The sequence below is a fragment of the Silene latifolia genome, chromosome X (assembly GCF_048544455.1).
Source record: "Silene latifolia isolate original U9 population chromosome X, ASM4854445v1, whole genome shotgun sequence".
NCBI classification, from domain to species: Eukaryota; Viridiplantae; Streptophyta; class Magnoliopsida; order Caryophyllales; family Caryophyllaceae; genus Silene; species Silene latifolia.
Window position 1 is genome coordinate 333,491,317 of NC_133537.1, and position 15,998 is coordinate 333,507,314.

The window sequence follows — 15,998 nt, forward strand, 5'->3', positions numbered from 1 at the left end:
GAAGCACTCCCGAACATGATGTTCGTGTACGCGCCGTGTCAATCGGGCACCTCTTGACCAGGTGGTGGATATGTCCAAATTGACTACAAGTGGGTCGTCGTGAGGAGCGATGACTCCTTCGTAGTCCTTCCTTCCGATGGTTATATGGGGGATGTTAGAAGCGGGGATCATTTGTGTTGGGCACAAAGTTGATGGCACGATATAGCTCGTTCGGGTGCCGTTTGTGCCCATGAGCGGACCCTCCGTTCTCGTTGCCCCCGATGACAACATGGATCACCCCTATCCGTTCGAAGACGGATTTCTTACCTGAGCCGTTGTCGGCGTCAGTCTTTTGGCCTTTGGCAACGTACTTGCCGAGGCTCCCCTTCCGGATCAGCTCTTCAATGGCATTCTTTAGATGCGGCGAAATCGTTGGTTAAATGGCGGTGTGGCCGTGGTACTCAAGATCTTGGCTCGTGTCACCGTCACTTTTTGGCTTGGGGGTCTCTCCCACTTCGGCCCTCGCTTTTGCTCGGGGCAAAGACCTCGGCGGCGATACGACGAGAGGGGTTTTATCACTATACCGCCTCACGGTGGTACGTTCCCGAACTCCACCCGGCGCCGTCGAGTCTGTCTCTGGCAGGTTTGTCCGACCGTGACCTATTGTTCTCACGGCGTCTTTCATCGGACCGTGACCCGTTGTTGTCACGACGTCTCTCATCCGGGTTGTCCTCCCGGTGACTCTTCTTTTCTGAGTGTTCGGCCTCGCTGGGGCCTACCCAGGTCTTGTGATAGTCCTCTACCTTGATGGCCTGGTCGGCCATTTTTCTAGCGGCGTCCAAGTTCAGCCCTCCGCACTTGATGAACTCATTTTTCAAGTCTCCCCTTGGGAGGCCCTTCATCAGCGCGAAGGCCGCCAATTCGGGATTAATTTCTCGAATCTGCTGGACCTTTCCGTCGAACCTCTTCACGTAGCTTCGTAGAGACTCGCCCCCCTCCTGTTTGATAGTTAGGAGGTCCGATGTCTCCACGGCCCTTCTCTTGTTGCAAGAGTATTGGGCTAGAAAGGCGTCTCTTAGGTCGGCGTAATAGTATACCGAGCCGTCGGGAAGTCCCTTGTACCAACTTTGAGCCATCCCATGCAAAGTTGTCGGGAAGACTCGGCACCAGACCTCATCGGGCTGTTCCCATACCGACATGTAAGACTCGAAAGCCTCAGCGTGGTCGGCTGGATCACTGTCTCCCTTGTATGATAGAGGTGGTAACTTGAGCTTAGTTGGCACCTGGACGTCTAGGACGTAGGCGTTGAGGGGCCGTCCGACCCGCATCGAACGACGCGCGGCGATCGGCTCCTCGCATTCCTAATCCGGCTCCTCTCCTCGTAGCGAGAAGGACTTCTTCTTCGACTCGGACTTCTTCTCCAACTCTGCTGAGTCGGACTCCTCTGGTTCCTCCGGGGTAAGCCTCGTTCGTGTTGCGGGGACGCTGTCCTCCCATGAGTGCGGGAAGGACTTAGGTCTACCACGCCCACTTTGGGCTCCCCGGCGACTTGGGCCGGGTCGCTTCTCCCAATGCTCCGTTCAAATTTCTCGGAGTCACGTTTTGGGCCCTGGTCTCCTGGGCGTTTTCCGCCGCTCTTGTCGGCGTGACAGTGTGAGTAGGCGTATTGCTAATTAGGTCCAGGACCATCTTTAGTTTTGCTATGTCAACCACGTGTCCCATGATGGTGACTGGTTGGTGGCGGCGACGTGTCCGGCATTATCGGCATCCCAAACTCCGGTTGGATTACTCCGCCGGTGGAGGGCCGCACGACTCGAAATTGTTGAAAGTGTCATCGTGGTAGAATGCGGTTTCGTCGGTCACGACCGCGTCTTGTTGTTTTGACATCTTCTTAGCTTTTTGGGTGGGTTTTTGTTGTTTTTTTTTTTTGTTTGGGAATGAATGTGACTAGCTTCTAGTGTCTTTTCCCACAGACGGCACCAATTGTTCCGGGTGTAATTCCAGAGCAAGTAAAGTTACCACCCTTGGCTTGTTGAATGATGTCTTGAGTTGGATTCTCCTTTGGTCTCAATCGTTCCTCACGGCCTCTCCTGCAACAATGAACGAACTGAGGGCTTGGCTTTGTGCCAAGCGTACTCACTCCGACGCTCAAGTCGGTAAACTTAAGAGATAAGTTGTTCTTGTTTTGAATGTGTATTGTAGAGAGATAAGGAAGATATTACCAGATGAATAGTGTATTTAGGTTTAGTTGTGTATTCGTTGGGGGATCCTTCCTCAATGAAGGTTGAGGAGTATTTATAGGCTTTCACCTTTTGTCACGTAGTGGCCAAGTGGCCAAGTGGCTAGCAGGTGGAAAGACTGATCTACCCCTCGGCCGAGGGGCCTATGGCTGGCCGGCGGATCCTGTTGACTCGCCGCCGAGGGGTCTTGGATATGAGTACGCGGATATGTGTCACGCATGGTTACCATGCCGAGACCAGCCGACGGCCGACGGGTGACGGCTAGATTGTCCAAGTCGTTGACTTGCTGTGGATATCTTTGACCTTGCTCAATCATGTTGACTTGGTCAGCGGTGCAGAATATGCCCCATCAAATATAATCAGAATTTTATCAAATATATTTTATTATTTTATATTTTATTACTAATTGATTAAGATTCTACTTTTTAGAATATAATTTTGATATTATATGATTTTAAAAAATACTATAGTTTTATGACTTCCCACAAACCTATCTAAAAGTAGACCAACAAACGATTTTTTAGAAAAATATACAAACACCCTATAAACATGTTTTGAATATTTTGAATTTAAAAACATATCCATAATTTAAAAAACTCTATCCAATGCTAATCTAATTAGCATCATAAATCATAATCCTCCCACCCACCTCTTTTTTTACCTCCTACGCAAGACTCATAAAAATTATCCTAATCCTAATCATAACAAAACAGTAGTATATCCAAATCAACCATAATTGGTAAATATTATGACTTAAATCTTCACCCAAAAAAAAAAAATATATACCTTAAAAATCAAAATATTTATTTATTTATTTTACACTAAAATAAGTCTTCAAAACGGTTTTACCCAATACTCCATAACACAATATTACAACTTTACAAGACAGTCCTTAAAATCAACTTATCATAAAACCGTCTCAATTATGGAAACGATATAAATCTTAATCCGAGTCGGATTAGAGTCATAATCCTCCCACCAACTACTTTATTTACCTCCTAAGCAAGACACATAAAAATTATCCTAATCATAATAAAGATTTACCCTATCCAAATTAACCATAATTAGCTAATTACCCTACGATCTCACACCGTTATATAAACACTCATAAACGTCTCCTCCATAATCCTAATATACTCTCTCATATAAACACAACAACTCCATACCTCTAAAAACCTTCAAAAACCTTGAAAAACACAATGGCGGAACAAATCAATGGCGAACAAAAGACAACAGGACTAGTAGTCTGTTTCGGCGAAATGCTAATCGATTTCGTTCCGACAGAGTCCGGCGTATCTCTCGCCGAAGCGCCGGGATTTCTTAAAGCGCCGGGAGGTGCGCCGGCGAATGTTGCGATCGCGTTGGCTAGAATGAACGGAAACGCGGCGTTCGTTGGGAAACTCGGTGCTGATGAGTTCGGGCGTATGTTAGCGGCCATATTGAAAGAAAACGGTGTCGTTGATGAAGGAATTTGTTTTGATGAAGGTGCTAGAACTGCGTTAGCGTTTGTTACGTTGAGATCTGATGGTGAACGTGAGTTCATGTTTTATCGGAATCCTAGTGCTGATATGTTGCTTCGTCCTGATGAACTCAATCTGGAACTCATCCGTCAGGTTGATTTCTAATTCTAAAGTTTTTAATTCTGTTGCTTTTCGGTTTCGTCGTAATTATTTGTTTACCTTTCAGTAATGTATTTTTTATTAAGTATATAAAAGATAATTAAATACTCTATTGAAAAGGATAAATTAATTTATTTATTTTTAAATTTTGATTGTGTTTTTTTATTAGTTTATTTATTTTTAAATTCTGATTGTTTTTTTTTTTGTGATGATTTGATTGATGATTGATTGTTTGATTATGTAGGAGTAGGAGTAATTTGTGTTTGAACTACATGCATAAAATTATAATGTGGAATTTTACCTAAAGAATAGAGATTAGAGAGTGATAATTAAAATTTGATTTGTAAAAATATACTTCGTCATTTTCGCTTTTCAGGATTAATTGAGACATTACTCCGTAGTTGTTAAAATCTTGAAGAAAATTACTCCGTATTTATTTTTAGATTATACTCCGTTTAGGATTGGGTAGAATATACGAATGTTGCCGACTTAAAATTAAGTAATTACTTTGACATCAATTTGATACTTTTATGAGTTTTATCCAATATACAAAGTATTGATATGGAATTGATTTTAATGGAGAAATATATTTGGTGAAGTTTCGAGTTATAAAAATATATTAATTGAGTAATTTGGAAGTAGGATGGTGTTACCTCGTGAGAGGGTCACTATTTGGATAGTGTCCGTCTACAATGAGATGGATTAGGTGTTTTAATTGTGTTTTAGGGATCTGAAATACGATTGGCTAAGCAACGTTGAATATGTGGTAGTATGTACTTACATACGAAGTGTCGAAATATTGCATGAAGAATTGAAGGTGTGTATATGATTTTGAATTAATTCATATGCCGTGTTTACTGTTTAGAATCTTATTATGCATTCAATGATTCAAGTAAATGTGCTAATATTGGTGGTCTGTTTCCCGTGCAAAGTTTTGGCCTTTTGTTTCATTTTGTCAATGTATTCGTAAGAACTTTGTATTATTGGTTTTGATTTTTGTATGCAACATACTATTGCTTGCCAACTTTTTGTTACTACTCTCTTGTTTTGTTCACAAAATCTCATTCAAGACGGCGATATTCGTCACAAATTTGTGACGGATACCAGGGTCGCCTCTCCCTTTTTGTGAGAGGTCACAAAAACCCGTCACAAGTAAGACGCTTTGTATTTTGTTTGCACGAAGGAACATGATCTAACATGATCTTAATTTTCTAGACAAGTAAGAAAGTGTGTTGTGATTGTCGTATGTTGAATGGATTTTTTTGGTAAAAAGTCTATGGACAACAGTCATACTAGTTCACAACACCGATATACTTCCTCCATTCAACTCCACTCTACCACTTTTCTTTTTCACGTTTATCAACGCGTATTTTACGCGATAAATATCGTTAGCTACGTATTTGCAAAAATTATAAAAGTTAGATATTTTGAATGTACTCGTAAAGACGAATCAAACAAGATCCCACATGAATATATTTCCATTTACGTATCGAGAGAAAATCAAAATTGAACACACAATTGTGAATAGTGTACAAAAGTGAAATAGGTAGAGTGGAGTTGAATGGAGGAAGTATAATCGAAGTTATTATGATGATAGAGACGAAATAAGTGTAGTCTACTGTAACTGGTGGAGTAAGGGTAAAGTTAAACATTTACCATGATCTGTTGGGAAAAGGAATGCACTTAAGTTTGTGGGGTCCATCGTTAATTACGATGTCTACTCACCCAAAGTGGGACCCAATGTCAGTCAGTCTTACCCCACCTTCTGCATTAATCAAGGGTCATAAAACAAAAACTTCTTTGTTTAATACGTCCTCGTTCTTGACGGCACTAATTTTGATTCTTTTAACACAAATTCTTATTATAGACGGACACTATCCGTCTATACGTATAGATGGATACCATTTCCCCTCACAAAATACCCATTTGCCATAAAGTGAGAAGCACATGGGAGGTACCCCACCTTGTCCCCCCTACTCATTTTATTAGAGGTCTTTACCCGTTTGTTTGCCCCACCCGTCTATACCAAGACCTATTGTTCTTTTAATTGTTTGATTGATTATTTGGTTATAGTGCATTGCAGGCAAATGTATTTGTAATTATGTTAATTGGGGTCACTTTAGATGGTCCGTCTAATGTTTAAAACGGATATTTCCGTCTTAAATAAGAATTTATGTTATGTTAATTGGGGTCAGTTTTCATAATGCATGAGCATGATTAATGAGATGAGGTGTTAATAGTACTATAATGATAGTATTAGCAAGTGGGCAAGAATCTTGTAATTTAATACTCGTATTAATTAATATAATGCCATTTGATCTTTACTTTTGACCTTGATGGGATGCGCCACCCTAAAAGAGTAGAAAAAGCCAAGATTGATTGGCTATTGTTAATTTGATCACTTTATTCCTATTAAGAAAACTATTCATATAGGTATTTTTTTTTTAATTATGGGTCTCAAATTGAAAGAATCATTATACTTTCGATGTGTTTAGGATTTTATAGGCCGAATTCTTAAGACATTGTGATAATCCTAAAACCATGTGTCAAACATGGATACACGAGTTAGACTTTGTTCTTCTTGAATTTAGATCAAGTCCTATAGTTCCATTATCAGGTTAGATCACTCTAGATAGTTCCGTTAAAAAAAACAGAGGAAAGTTGGAGCAAAATAGGCTACATGACTTTGATGGACAATTAATAAAATGTATGAAACTGATTAATTGTATGATGGACAATTAATAAAATGTATGAAACTGATTAATTGTATGATTGTAGGCCAAGGTATTTCATTATGGATCAATTAGTTTGATCGTGGAGCCATGCCGGTCAGCTCATTTGAAAGCGATGGAGGAGGCCAAGGCAGCCGGCGCTCTGTTGTCTTACGATCCTAACCTTAGATTGCCTCTATGGCCATCTCCCGAGGAGGCTCGTAAACAAATCTTGAGCATCTGGGACAAGGCTGAAGTGATCAAAGTCAGCGACAACGAGCTTGAATTCCTAACCGGAAACAGTGATATTGGTGACGACACTGCAATGTCGTTGTGGCACCCTAATTTGAAGCTTCTTTTGGTCACTCTTGGTGATCATGGTTGTAGATACTACACCAAGGTAATTAAACTTCCCCTCTGTTTTATTTTATTTTCACGGGTAGTTTCATTATCGTCAAGTCATAACGACTATTTCAACGACTGATATTTGTACGCATTAAATTTTTAGTCCACTTTGTTGATTGTGATTGACACACATCTCTGATTAGGTATGAATTTGCTAAATTATTTTGCCGGAATTGATAAAATTGCTACATCATAATTAATTTAAAATAAGCCGCATGCTTAATGATGCATTTTCCATACTATAATCTTATTGCGTGGATCACAAGTTCATAGTTAGTCAACTGCCAGTTCAGATTATATTAGTAAGCTGGCCTATTGTGTTGCTTTCTTACCTGGTTTTGGTGTACTGTCGGCTATATGTTAATATATCTTGTCTATGAAAAATGAGGCAACTAAAGAAGTTTCAATTTTAAGGTCAACCAAATGATCTTAAGCCATCAGAATCTTTGTATCCATGGAAGAAATATAGTTTATGCATCTTGTCTCATTTTAGTGTTCAAATATTCTAAATTTTTGGCAACAGATCGGAATTCTTAGGAATTTACGAGTCTGATGATCTGGATTTCTTAGTAGCTGTGTATGGAAAAGTTATTCCCGGCCCTTTTGCTCTCAAGTTCTAGTTCAGAACTAGAACATGAACAATAAGAACACAACCCCTTTTTAAAAGATGCTTATAAAAAAAAAATTTGAAATTAATTGTATCGTGGGGGTAGATGATTGGAAAATTATGGGTTTGTTTGTATCTTTACGTAGAATCAAAGATAAATGAATTACTATCCACTTTCCTGTTTTTTCCTGCTATTTTTTTTACGGTTCTGATTACATTCTTTTAAAAACTCTTTCAGAATTTCAAGGGAAGTGTGGAAGCTTTTAAGGTCAAGGCAGTCGACACTACCGGTGCCGGTGACTCTTTCGTTGGTGCCCTCTTGAGCAAGATTGTTGATGACCAAGCTATTATTGAGGTTAATTCCTACCCTCCATTAGATTACTTCGTTTGTGTGTACCATAAATTGAGTTAACCAAGCTAACATATTTCATTAATCTCCTCAGGATGAGCCACGATTGAGGGAAGTATTGACATTCGCCAATGCTTGTGGAGCCATCACGACTACCAAGAAGGGAGCAATCCCTGCTCTTCCAACAAAAGCTGAAGCTTTGGTTTTCATCGAAAACTCCTCGTCTTAAAACTTTCACCTGATGTCTCCTTGTGTTCCCCTTTTGTTAAAATTTCATCTCTTATTGAGGTCGATTTTTAATTTTCGGGATTTGATTAATGAACTGGATAGGACTTGGAGGGATGGAACTCTGTTTGTTGTTATCATCCAATTATGTATCGTTAAAAACATGGATGGTTATATTAATTAGTTAATAAGCAAATGATTTTGTATAATTCGTCGTTTTGGCTCAACCCCCAATTCCGGTTTCCCTTGTTCATCATCGTTCAATCCCCACCTCGTATGTTGATGGTGATCCAACTCCATGGTTTTTGAACCTATATTTTGCCAAGTTACTTCAGGATCATGCGTAAATTGACCGCATTATAGATTGAGCCGCAAGGACACTCTATAATGGCGGACGTCTGCACATTAATGGGATATGGCAAAGTTCATTCACTTCTCATGGTCTCATGAATAACTCGGCTTTATTGACGATAATATATTACAGTATGATGACTTAACAACTACATTATTCTCATCTATAGATTAACTCACAACTTCATCCTTCACATCCCTTCTTTGCTAACCGACACGTTTCACCTTGTCACACTTTGTCCGGCACACTCTGAAGCCGGGCGTTGCCCTCCGTCACACATGGTAACATTCCTAGGACACTTCAGGCAGTTATGAGCTAAACTACCTGTAACCTTCAACTTAGAGGTGGTGAACTCTACCGGTACATTCCCGACTAGAAAATTGTTGTCTAAGAACACATGCCTCCACGGTGCACCAAGTCTTACCCCAAAACTCCTTGGTATAGGCCCTGATAACTGATTATGACTCAGATAAATTGCTGTCAGTTTCTGCATTGTCGGTAAATTTGCAGGAAGATGACCTTGCAGGCGATTCTCTTGCACATCTAAGATCTCGAGTTCTGTTGATTCGCCAGCAAACCTAGGAACCTGTATTTCTGTGAACCAATTCACTGAAAGGTTCAGGCTAACTATCTCTGGTAAGCTTACGATTCCTCGAATTCTGCCACTGAACCTGTTATCACTTAAATCTAACATTTTGAGGTTTTTGAGTGTCCATAATGAATGTATACTTCCGGAAAGCACGTTGTGGCTTAACGATACTGTCCTTAAACTTATAGGTAACTGAGGAAGTGTCCCAAATAGTTGGTTACCACTAAGGTCTAATGTATTGAGCTGCCATAACCCGGCGATATCTGGTATTCTCCCGGAAAATCCATTGTTTGCCATTTTTAAGGAATGTAAGCTTCGAAAGTTGGTAATCCAGGTGGGAATAAGCCCGGTGAGCTTGTTCCGGGAGATGTCAAGTTCTTCGAGTCTCTTCAGTCTTCTGATGCCTGTAGGTAAACTGCCAGTAAAGAAATTATCTGACAGTGTAAGGGATGTCAATTTGTTGAGTTTGGTAATGCTTTCCGGGATTGGACCCCGAAACTTGTTCTTGCTTAGGTTTATGATTGTTAACTCAGTTAAATTTCCAAGATTGACTGTCAAAAAACCGTCATAGCCAACACCATCTAGTTCGAGTTGTGTAATTTGGCTGCTTGAGTTATCCTCAGGGATGTTACAGAGAACACCAAGGAAATGAGCTCCTGTGCTCTCACACGGGTCTAGGGAAAAATCCCATGTACTGAGGAATGCATTGTCTGGGATTGAGTTCGGATCAATCCCTTCTTTTAAAGCTCGAAGTACATCGACTTCTGTGCTTATGGTGGCCGAGTGAACGAGGCTCGGCCCATGAAGGACTATGATGGCTATGATAATGTAAATGAAAGACATTTTGAAATGCTCTTTTTTTTTGTTTTGTTTTCCTTTGGATATACTGTATGAATTATTACAGTAAGTTTTATGAGAAGATTTTATATGTTTCGGGATTTGTAATCGTAATTAATGATTTTTTTGCAATGAAAAGAAATGCTCTGAAATTGTGTATTTAATGGAAATTTATGAGAAAGTTAGGAAGGGGAAAGAAGAGCAGCATCAAGAACATTCACATCAATATACTGTTAAGAATTAAGATGTTCAACAAAAAATCATTTTTAAAAAAAATCAAGAAAGTTGATGAATCATTTGTTTTTGAAGTGTGTAATAAACAAAACAATAAGTAGTAGTGATAAGTGTTACCTAAGCTTCTTTTTAGGTAATATTGTTAAGCATATTGTTTTGTATCTAAATAGTTGATCTTCCTTCAAATATATATATCCAAGAAAATGCTTCTTGTAAAAGCCAGCCTTCTATAACTAAAAGACCTTCAAATAAATGTAGTCGTATGTCGCAACTCGTAAGTAAGACTCGTGTACTTTTAACTGTTTTTGCGGGACAGTTTAAATCTTACTAACAGTCGATGAAGTGTTTGCCTAGTGATTAAGATAATGGAACTATATATCAAAATATCAGGTCAATCGATGAAATCCTTTAGACCATTTATTACAATGTACTACGTATATTTTACCATGAGTCCTAAGACTCTGTTCTTTTGGACTTAAAGTCACTTAATTTAAGTTAACTTCAGATCTTATAAGTTCGATTCGATTGATTCGAGATCCTATAAGTTGATTCAAATCATATAAGTTCGATTCGATTCGAGATCCTATAATTTGATTCGATTCGAGATCCTATAAGTTCGATTCGAGATCCTATAAGTTGATTGATTGATTCGAGATCCTATAAGTTGATTCGAGATCCTATACTCACTTAATTTAAGTTCGATTCGAGATCCTATAAGTTGATTCGATTGATTGATTCGAGATCCTATAAGTTTAGTTCGAGATCCTATAAGTTCGATTAAGTTCGAGATCCTATAAGTTCGATTCGATTGATTGAGATCTTATAAGTTGATTCGAGATCATCCTATAAGTTTCAGTCCAAAAGAACAGGGCCTAAGTATACGATTTTATTATACCCGTACTAAACGGATTTGTTCTTTTAAGATCCATTTGTTATAGGAGCCAAACCCCTTCACAATATGAATAAAAGAAGGGTCGAAGTTGAGACCGCTCAGATGAAGATGTATCTTTGAAGGTGACACTCCTCAACAATGGATACCCAACATTTTTTGCCTTGGGTATTAACTTCATATTTATTTAGTTCAAAAGTCCGCCTTGAAAAGCAAAAATGCGCGATGAATGTAGGCGAGAGCGTGAATTTGTGCTCCTTGCTAGTTTCTACCACATGATCGACAATCAAATGTGTTGCACAAATGGGCAATTTTGTATTTTTTTTCCTAGAAACTTAGGTACTCACATATCCGAGTTTACAAGAGTAGAGTAGCTCTACAAGCGCAGTTTTAGGCACCAGACGACATACGACATTATGTGTTTATACGGTATGTCCAACAAAAGGGCAAGCCTGTTTTGAGTAGATTACTGTTTACAGACATTAATCAACCAGTCACATGGCCACTGTTTTGAGTAAATGACAGTGTTTAAGTAGCTATCAGAGAAAAACTTATATGAGACGGTTTTACATGTGAAACCCAACCCATTAGGCAGGTTGATTTCACATGTGAGGCCGTCTCATACTAGCCACACTGAGTAGCTAGAGGCCATCTTAGGTGGAATTTATTGATAACCAGAATCAACCAAGATCAGGGACGATCGAGTACTCATCATCATCGTCTTGACGGACCTCAATCCGGGGTTTCTTGTTCGGCATGCTGCTCTTAGTGGGTCTGTATACAATGGTATGGTTGCTGGGGAGTGACATCGGAAGTTGTGGAACTTCGGCTGCTGATAACGCCTCATGAGAGATTTGGTCACCAAAGAAGTTCACGTCTGACCACCACTCAAGCTCTCCAATTTCAAGCTGCCCTTTCTGCATCTGTACATTGTAAATGTAGACGGTTAGATGAAAGTCGTTCAAAACCGATTCATAGACTGATGAAAGTCGGACTTTAATGTTTTTCTTACCTTATCTGGAGAACCAAATTCAGGAAACTCCAAAAAGTCATCGACAACCCATGACGAGGAAGGAGGGAAGCTAGGAGGCTGTTGAACGGTTTGCTTTGATGGAATCGGCTGTGCACTTTGGTTGGATGGCTCTGTGCAGTTCTTGTCAGTATCATTTTTGCACTTCGACAGACTATTCAGGGCAACCCTAATACCAGTAGCAAGGTATCTCTGGTGATTTGCCGCTAGAGTGCTGGCGCTATGGATTGATTCATCACAATCCTGGCAAAAGAGAGCTCTGTCTTCCACACAGAAGATAAATGCAGTTTTCTCCTGTATAACACAAGTTCAGAGCAATTCCTGTCAGTTCTAATTTCGGGATGTAAAAACAGCAATGTATCCAACAGTTCAGTAATGTCTATAATTCAGGGTTTCAAGCTCAAGTTCAGAAGTTCAGAATTCGGCCCAAAGCCTGTGAACAAACTCTTGCTCAAAGCGGGATATAAAAGGTCACACATAAGCAACATTCCTCGTGTAACAAAAGCGAGGTTGTTTCCTAATAGGAATAATTATAATAGTTGGGACTCAACCATCACCTTAAGGTTTTGGTTGAGATCACGGGTTAGAATCCTGGCAACCTCAAAACTCCTCAAAAACTCTCGAAATAGAATTCCAGCACACGGTAGTGAGGGAGCGTAATAGGAATAATTATAATAGTTGGACCTCAACTATCACCTTAAGGTTTTGGTTGAGATGATTCATCTATCATTTCCGATTAACCCATACCCAAAACAAGACGACCGAGTACCAACTACTACATCATCATTAAAAGGAGCCGCGGAAGGTTTCCTGAGCTATTTTCATTTACTCTACTATACCCAGAAGCCAAAAGAAATAATACATCTTGGGAGTCTTGAACCCGGCCGACATAAATTGCTAATACTACAACTTCCTTCAATAATTAAACTTCCAGGATACATGAAAAAGATCCACCACAATCTGATCTAACCCTCTTAAACATCATCAGTATAGAGTGGAAACTGCTAGTTAAACAAATTGCTGATACTCTCAACTCTAATCAAATTAACCCACAATTGGCTATCTATAAGTCCATACATGATGAAACCCGAAGAGCTCATCGCCTAATGGTCAAGACGGAGGTATTATGGACAATTAGATGACTATTTTCTTAAACTGTCCAAATACTGAGTTGCTTACAGCCTTACACAGTGAGATAGCCATAAATCAAACAACAAAAAGTCAAAAGGCATACCTAAAGACCATTTAACCAATCAACTTCACTAATACATAAAAAAAAAAAAAAAATTATTTCACACATGAGTTTAGAAGAATTTGTTTGTTTATGCACAATAATAAACCCATCCAAGGTCAGCAAATCACTCCAAAACCTACCTAGACCACCCATAACCACGGATACTAGGATACAAGTGAAGCCGATAACAAAATAACTAACCAACATGGTTACGTAAGTTAATCCTACAATACATATTAGGCATACCATACTAAAAGTTGAAAGATTTAAGTCAAATAAACAAAGATTAACAAAGAAAGAGGGCATACTTGACAGATGTCACATAAAGGAAGTTTGGTAGAAAGACACTGAAGCTGAAGTCTTTGATGTTTACTAGCAAGCTTATTAGCAGCATGAACTTCAATATCACATTTTGCACATAAAGCTGCTTCATCTGCACAACATATTACTGTTGCTTGATTCTTCTCACACACATCACACTGAATCTTCATCTTTTATCTTTTACTTACAAAAATTTCCAAAACTTTCTGCAAATCAACAACTACCCAGATGATTATTTCACTAGTTGAACAAAACCCAGAAAGATTTTCTCAAAAAGATTAGAAAAAGATTGTTAATTTAGTAAGGAATGTAAAGAAGGAAGAGAAGTATGAAAAGAAAACTGTGTTAAATAGAATAATAATGTGTGTGAACTGAAAGAGGTGTTGTACTGTATGTATTATCTTGTGGTTGAGAGGAAATGGGGTGACAACATATAGTGTGTTAGAGATAAGACTAAAGATTTTGTAGATCAAATAAAGGGCAGAAAATGATCCAACACAACTTTGTAGGGTATTAAGCTGTATTTAATTCCATGTGTGGTTGTTAGTGGTTTGGACAAAATTTGTGGCCACACAATGTCTCTCATTTAGAAATTATTTAAAGTAATGCTTTATAGTTTACACGGATTTCGTCGGATTCTTTTAACGGAAAATAAGATATTATCACAATGTTACTACTCACTAGTAGTAGTGAACTCCCTCCTTTAGAGTATCCACAATAGAGAGGATGAGAAATTCTCTAAACACTCTCTTTCCTCTAAGAGGACATCCTCTCTATTGTGAGGCACGTGTTACCCATTCTCTTAGCAAGAGGAAGATGCTTACTTCCTCTATTTTCCTCTAATTTTAGAGGAAAGCTTACATTGGTTCTAGTGCCCACAAACCAATCATTATTTGTCTTTTGCATAATAATTCTTTTATTTTTATCTTTTATAGAATTTTGAGATTATTTTAAGTAAGAAATGTAATATGAGAGGATCCTCTCTATTGTTGGAAAAAATAATGGAAGAGGATTATAATGGTGAGAAATGAGAATGATGAAAGAGAAAATGAGGTGTCGAAAAAATAGAGGAGGAGTGGAAAAATAGGAGGAAGATACATCCTCTCTATTGTGGATGTTCTTACAATGTGTAAAATTTAATCAAGCCAGTGATCGGCTTGTAAATAGAAGGGGTTTAAGCCTCAATTATTCGTCGTCCAAGCTTATACGGTTCTCCATGAAGATGTTCTAGGAATTGCTACTCCTCGCATTATCAATTATAGGAAATTCAGGGTTCACCCTTCTTATGTATCAAAAAAAAGAAATAGTAATGTGTAAAATCTACTTCGTTATAATCTATCATGTGTATGTGAAAAATGATATCAAAGCTCAATACTACATGATTGCGCTATATGCCCATATAATCCTTCTTAAATTCATGTCTCACTATTTTTAAGCTTTTAAAACTGATATGTATATTGTGCGATTGTATGCACATTGATATAGAAAGTCTTGCATAACATTGTTTTACATCATTGTCATCAAAAATCGACTTGTTTTTGTTTGTTTCATGTCCAGTTTTACAATATTTAATATAAAACGGCCTCTTCCGAGTATAATTAGGTGGAAGTAGCGTCTTTAATGATACTGTTGGTCAGTTGGTGAGCCGACCCTTTTCGAAACTACTCCGTAAGCAAGCTCTAGTGGTTGAGAAGATGATGGCCTTACACTTCAGAAATGAGAAATAAGGGCAAGCCAACTTGGGCATGAAGTGTGTGGACAATGGGCTAAGCCCCATACTTATTTGACTCTATAAATTGCGGAAATAAACTGTCATGGTCAACAAAATTTGGCACTTGCCAGATTTATGCATTTTGAGTGGTGTTAAATTGAGTGTATGAAGATTTTCATTGCTTCCATTTGAAAGGAATCTTGCTAGATAAAAATATCTGAAACTGCCAATCATTGGGTTTATGGGTTGGATACTTGCATTGGAATGTTGTCAAGGCCCATACTTCTAAAGGCTACAAGTCTACAAAACTCTCTTCCACAAAAAAAAAAAAAAAAAAAAAAAAAAAAAAAAATTGGCTGGTATGAGTAATAAGAGTGTAAAACTCATATCTCTTAAGTAAGACCATTCTCAAGCAGAGGTCGCGATTCAGTTACTCTTAATCTCACCTTATTTATCTTGACTTACTTTCACCCTGCCAAGTAGAAGGTCACGACCTAGGTCATCAACCCAATCATTTTTCACTTTCTAACCAATTACTTCTCTCCACATTATATTACCTTTTCATACATATTTTTTTCTTAATTTTTAATTAATATTGTGAACCAATCACATATCTCCATGTATAAGGTCATGAGTTAGGTCAATTTGCTCCACCAAAGGTCACAA

The 15,998-nt window shown here is 38.6% G+C and overlaps 3 protein-coding genes across 3 annotated transcripts; 1 reads left to right on the plus strand and 2 right to left on the minus strand.

Moving 5' to 3' along the window:
* The first annotated feature begins 2,935 nt into the window (after positions 1-2,935).
* On the plus strand, positions 2,936-8,344 carry LOC141618792 (putative fructokinase-2). The gene is made up of 4 exons (XM_074435869.1): positions 2,936-3,832; positions 6,617-6,949; positions 7,800-7,916; positions 8,005-8,344. The coding sequence occupies exons 1-4, from the start codon at positions 3,419-3,421 to the stop codon at positions 8,137-8,139; spliced, it is 999 nt and encodes a 332-aa protein (XP_074291970.1). The 5' UTR covers positions 2,936-3,418; the 3' UTR covers positions 8,140-8,344.
* Positions 8,345-8,707: 363 nt separating this feature from the next.
* LOC141620901 (uncharacterized) lies at positions 8,708-9,919 on the minus strand. Its single transcript, XM_074437650.1, has one exon. The coding sequence runs from the start codon at positions 9,917-9,919 to the stop codon at positions 8,708-8,710; it is 1,212 nt and encodes a 403-aa protein (XP_074293751.1).
* A 1,410-nt stretch (positions 9,920-11,329) lies between these two features.
* LOC141618794 (B-box zinc finger protein 24-like) lies at positions 11,330-14,025 on the minus strand. Its single transcript, XM_074435870.1, has 3 exons — positions 13,609-14,025; positions 12,049-12,360; positions 11,330-11,959 (listed from the first exon to the last, which is right to left on the minus strand). The coding sequence occupies exons 1-3, from the start codon at positions 13,789-13,791 to the stop codon at positions 11,717-11,719; spliced, it is 738 nt and encodes a 245-aa protein (XP_074291971.1). The 5' UTR covers positions 13,792-14,025; the 3' UTR covers positions 11,330-11,716.
* Between the last annotated feature and the right edge of the window lie 1,973 nt (positions 14,026-15,998).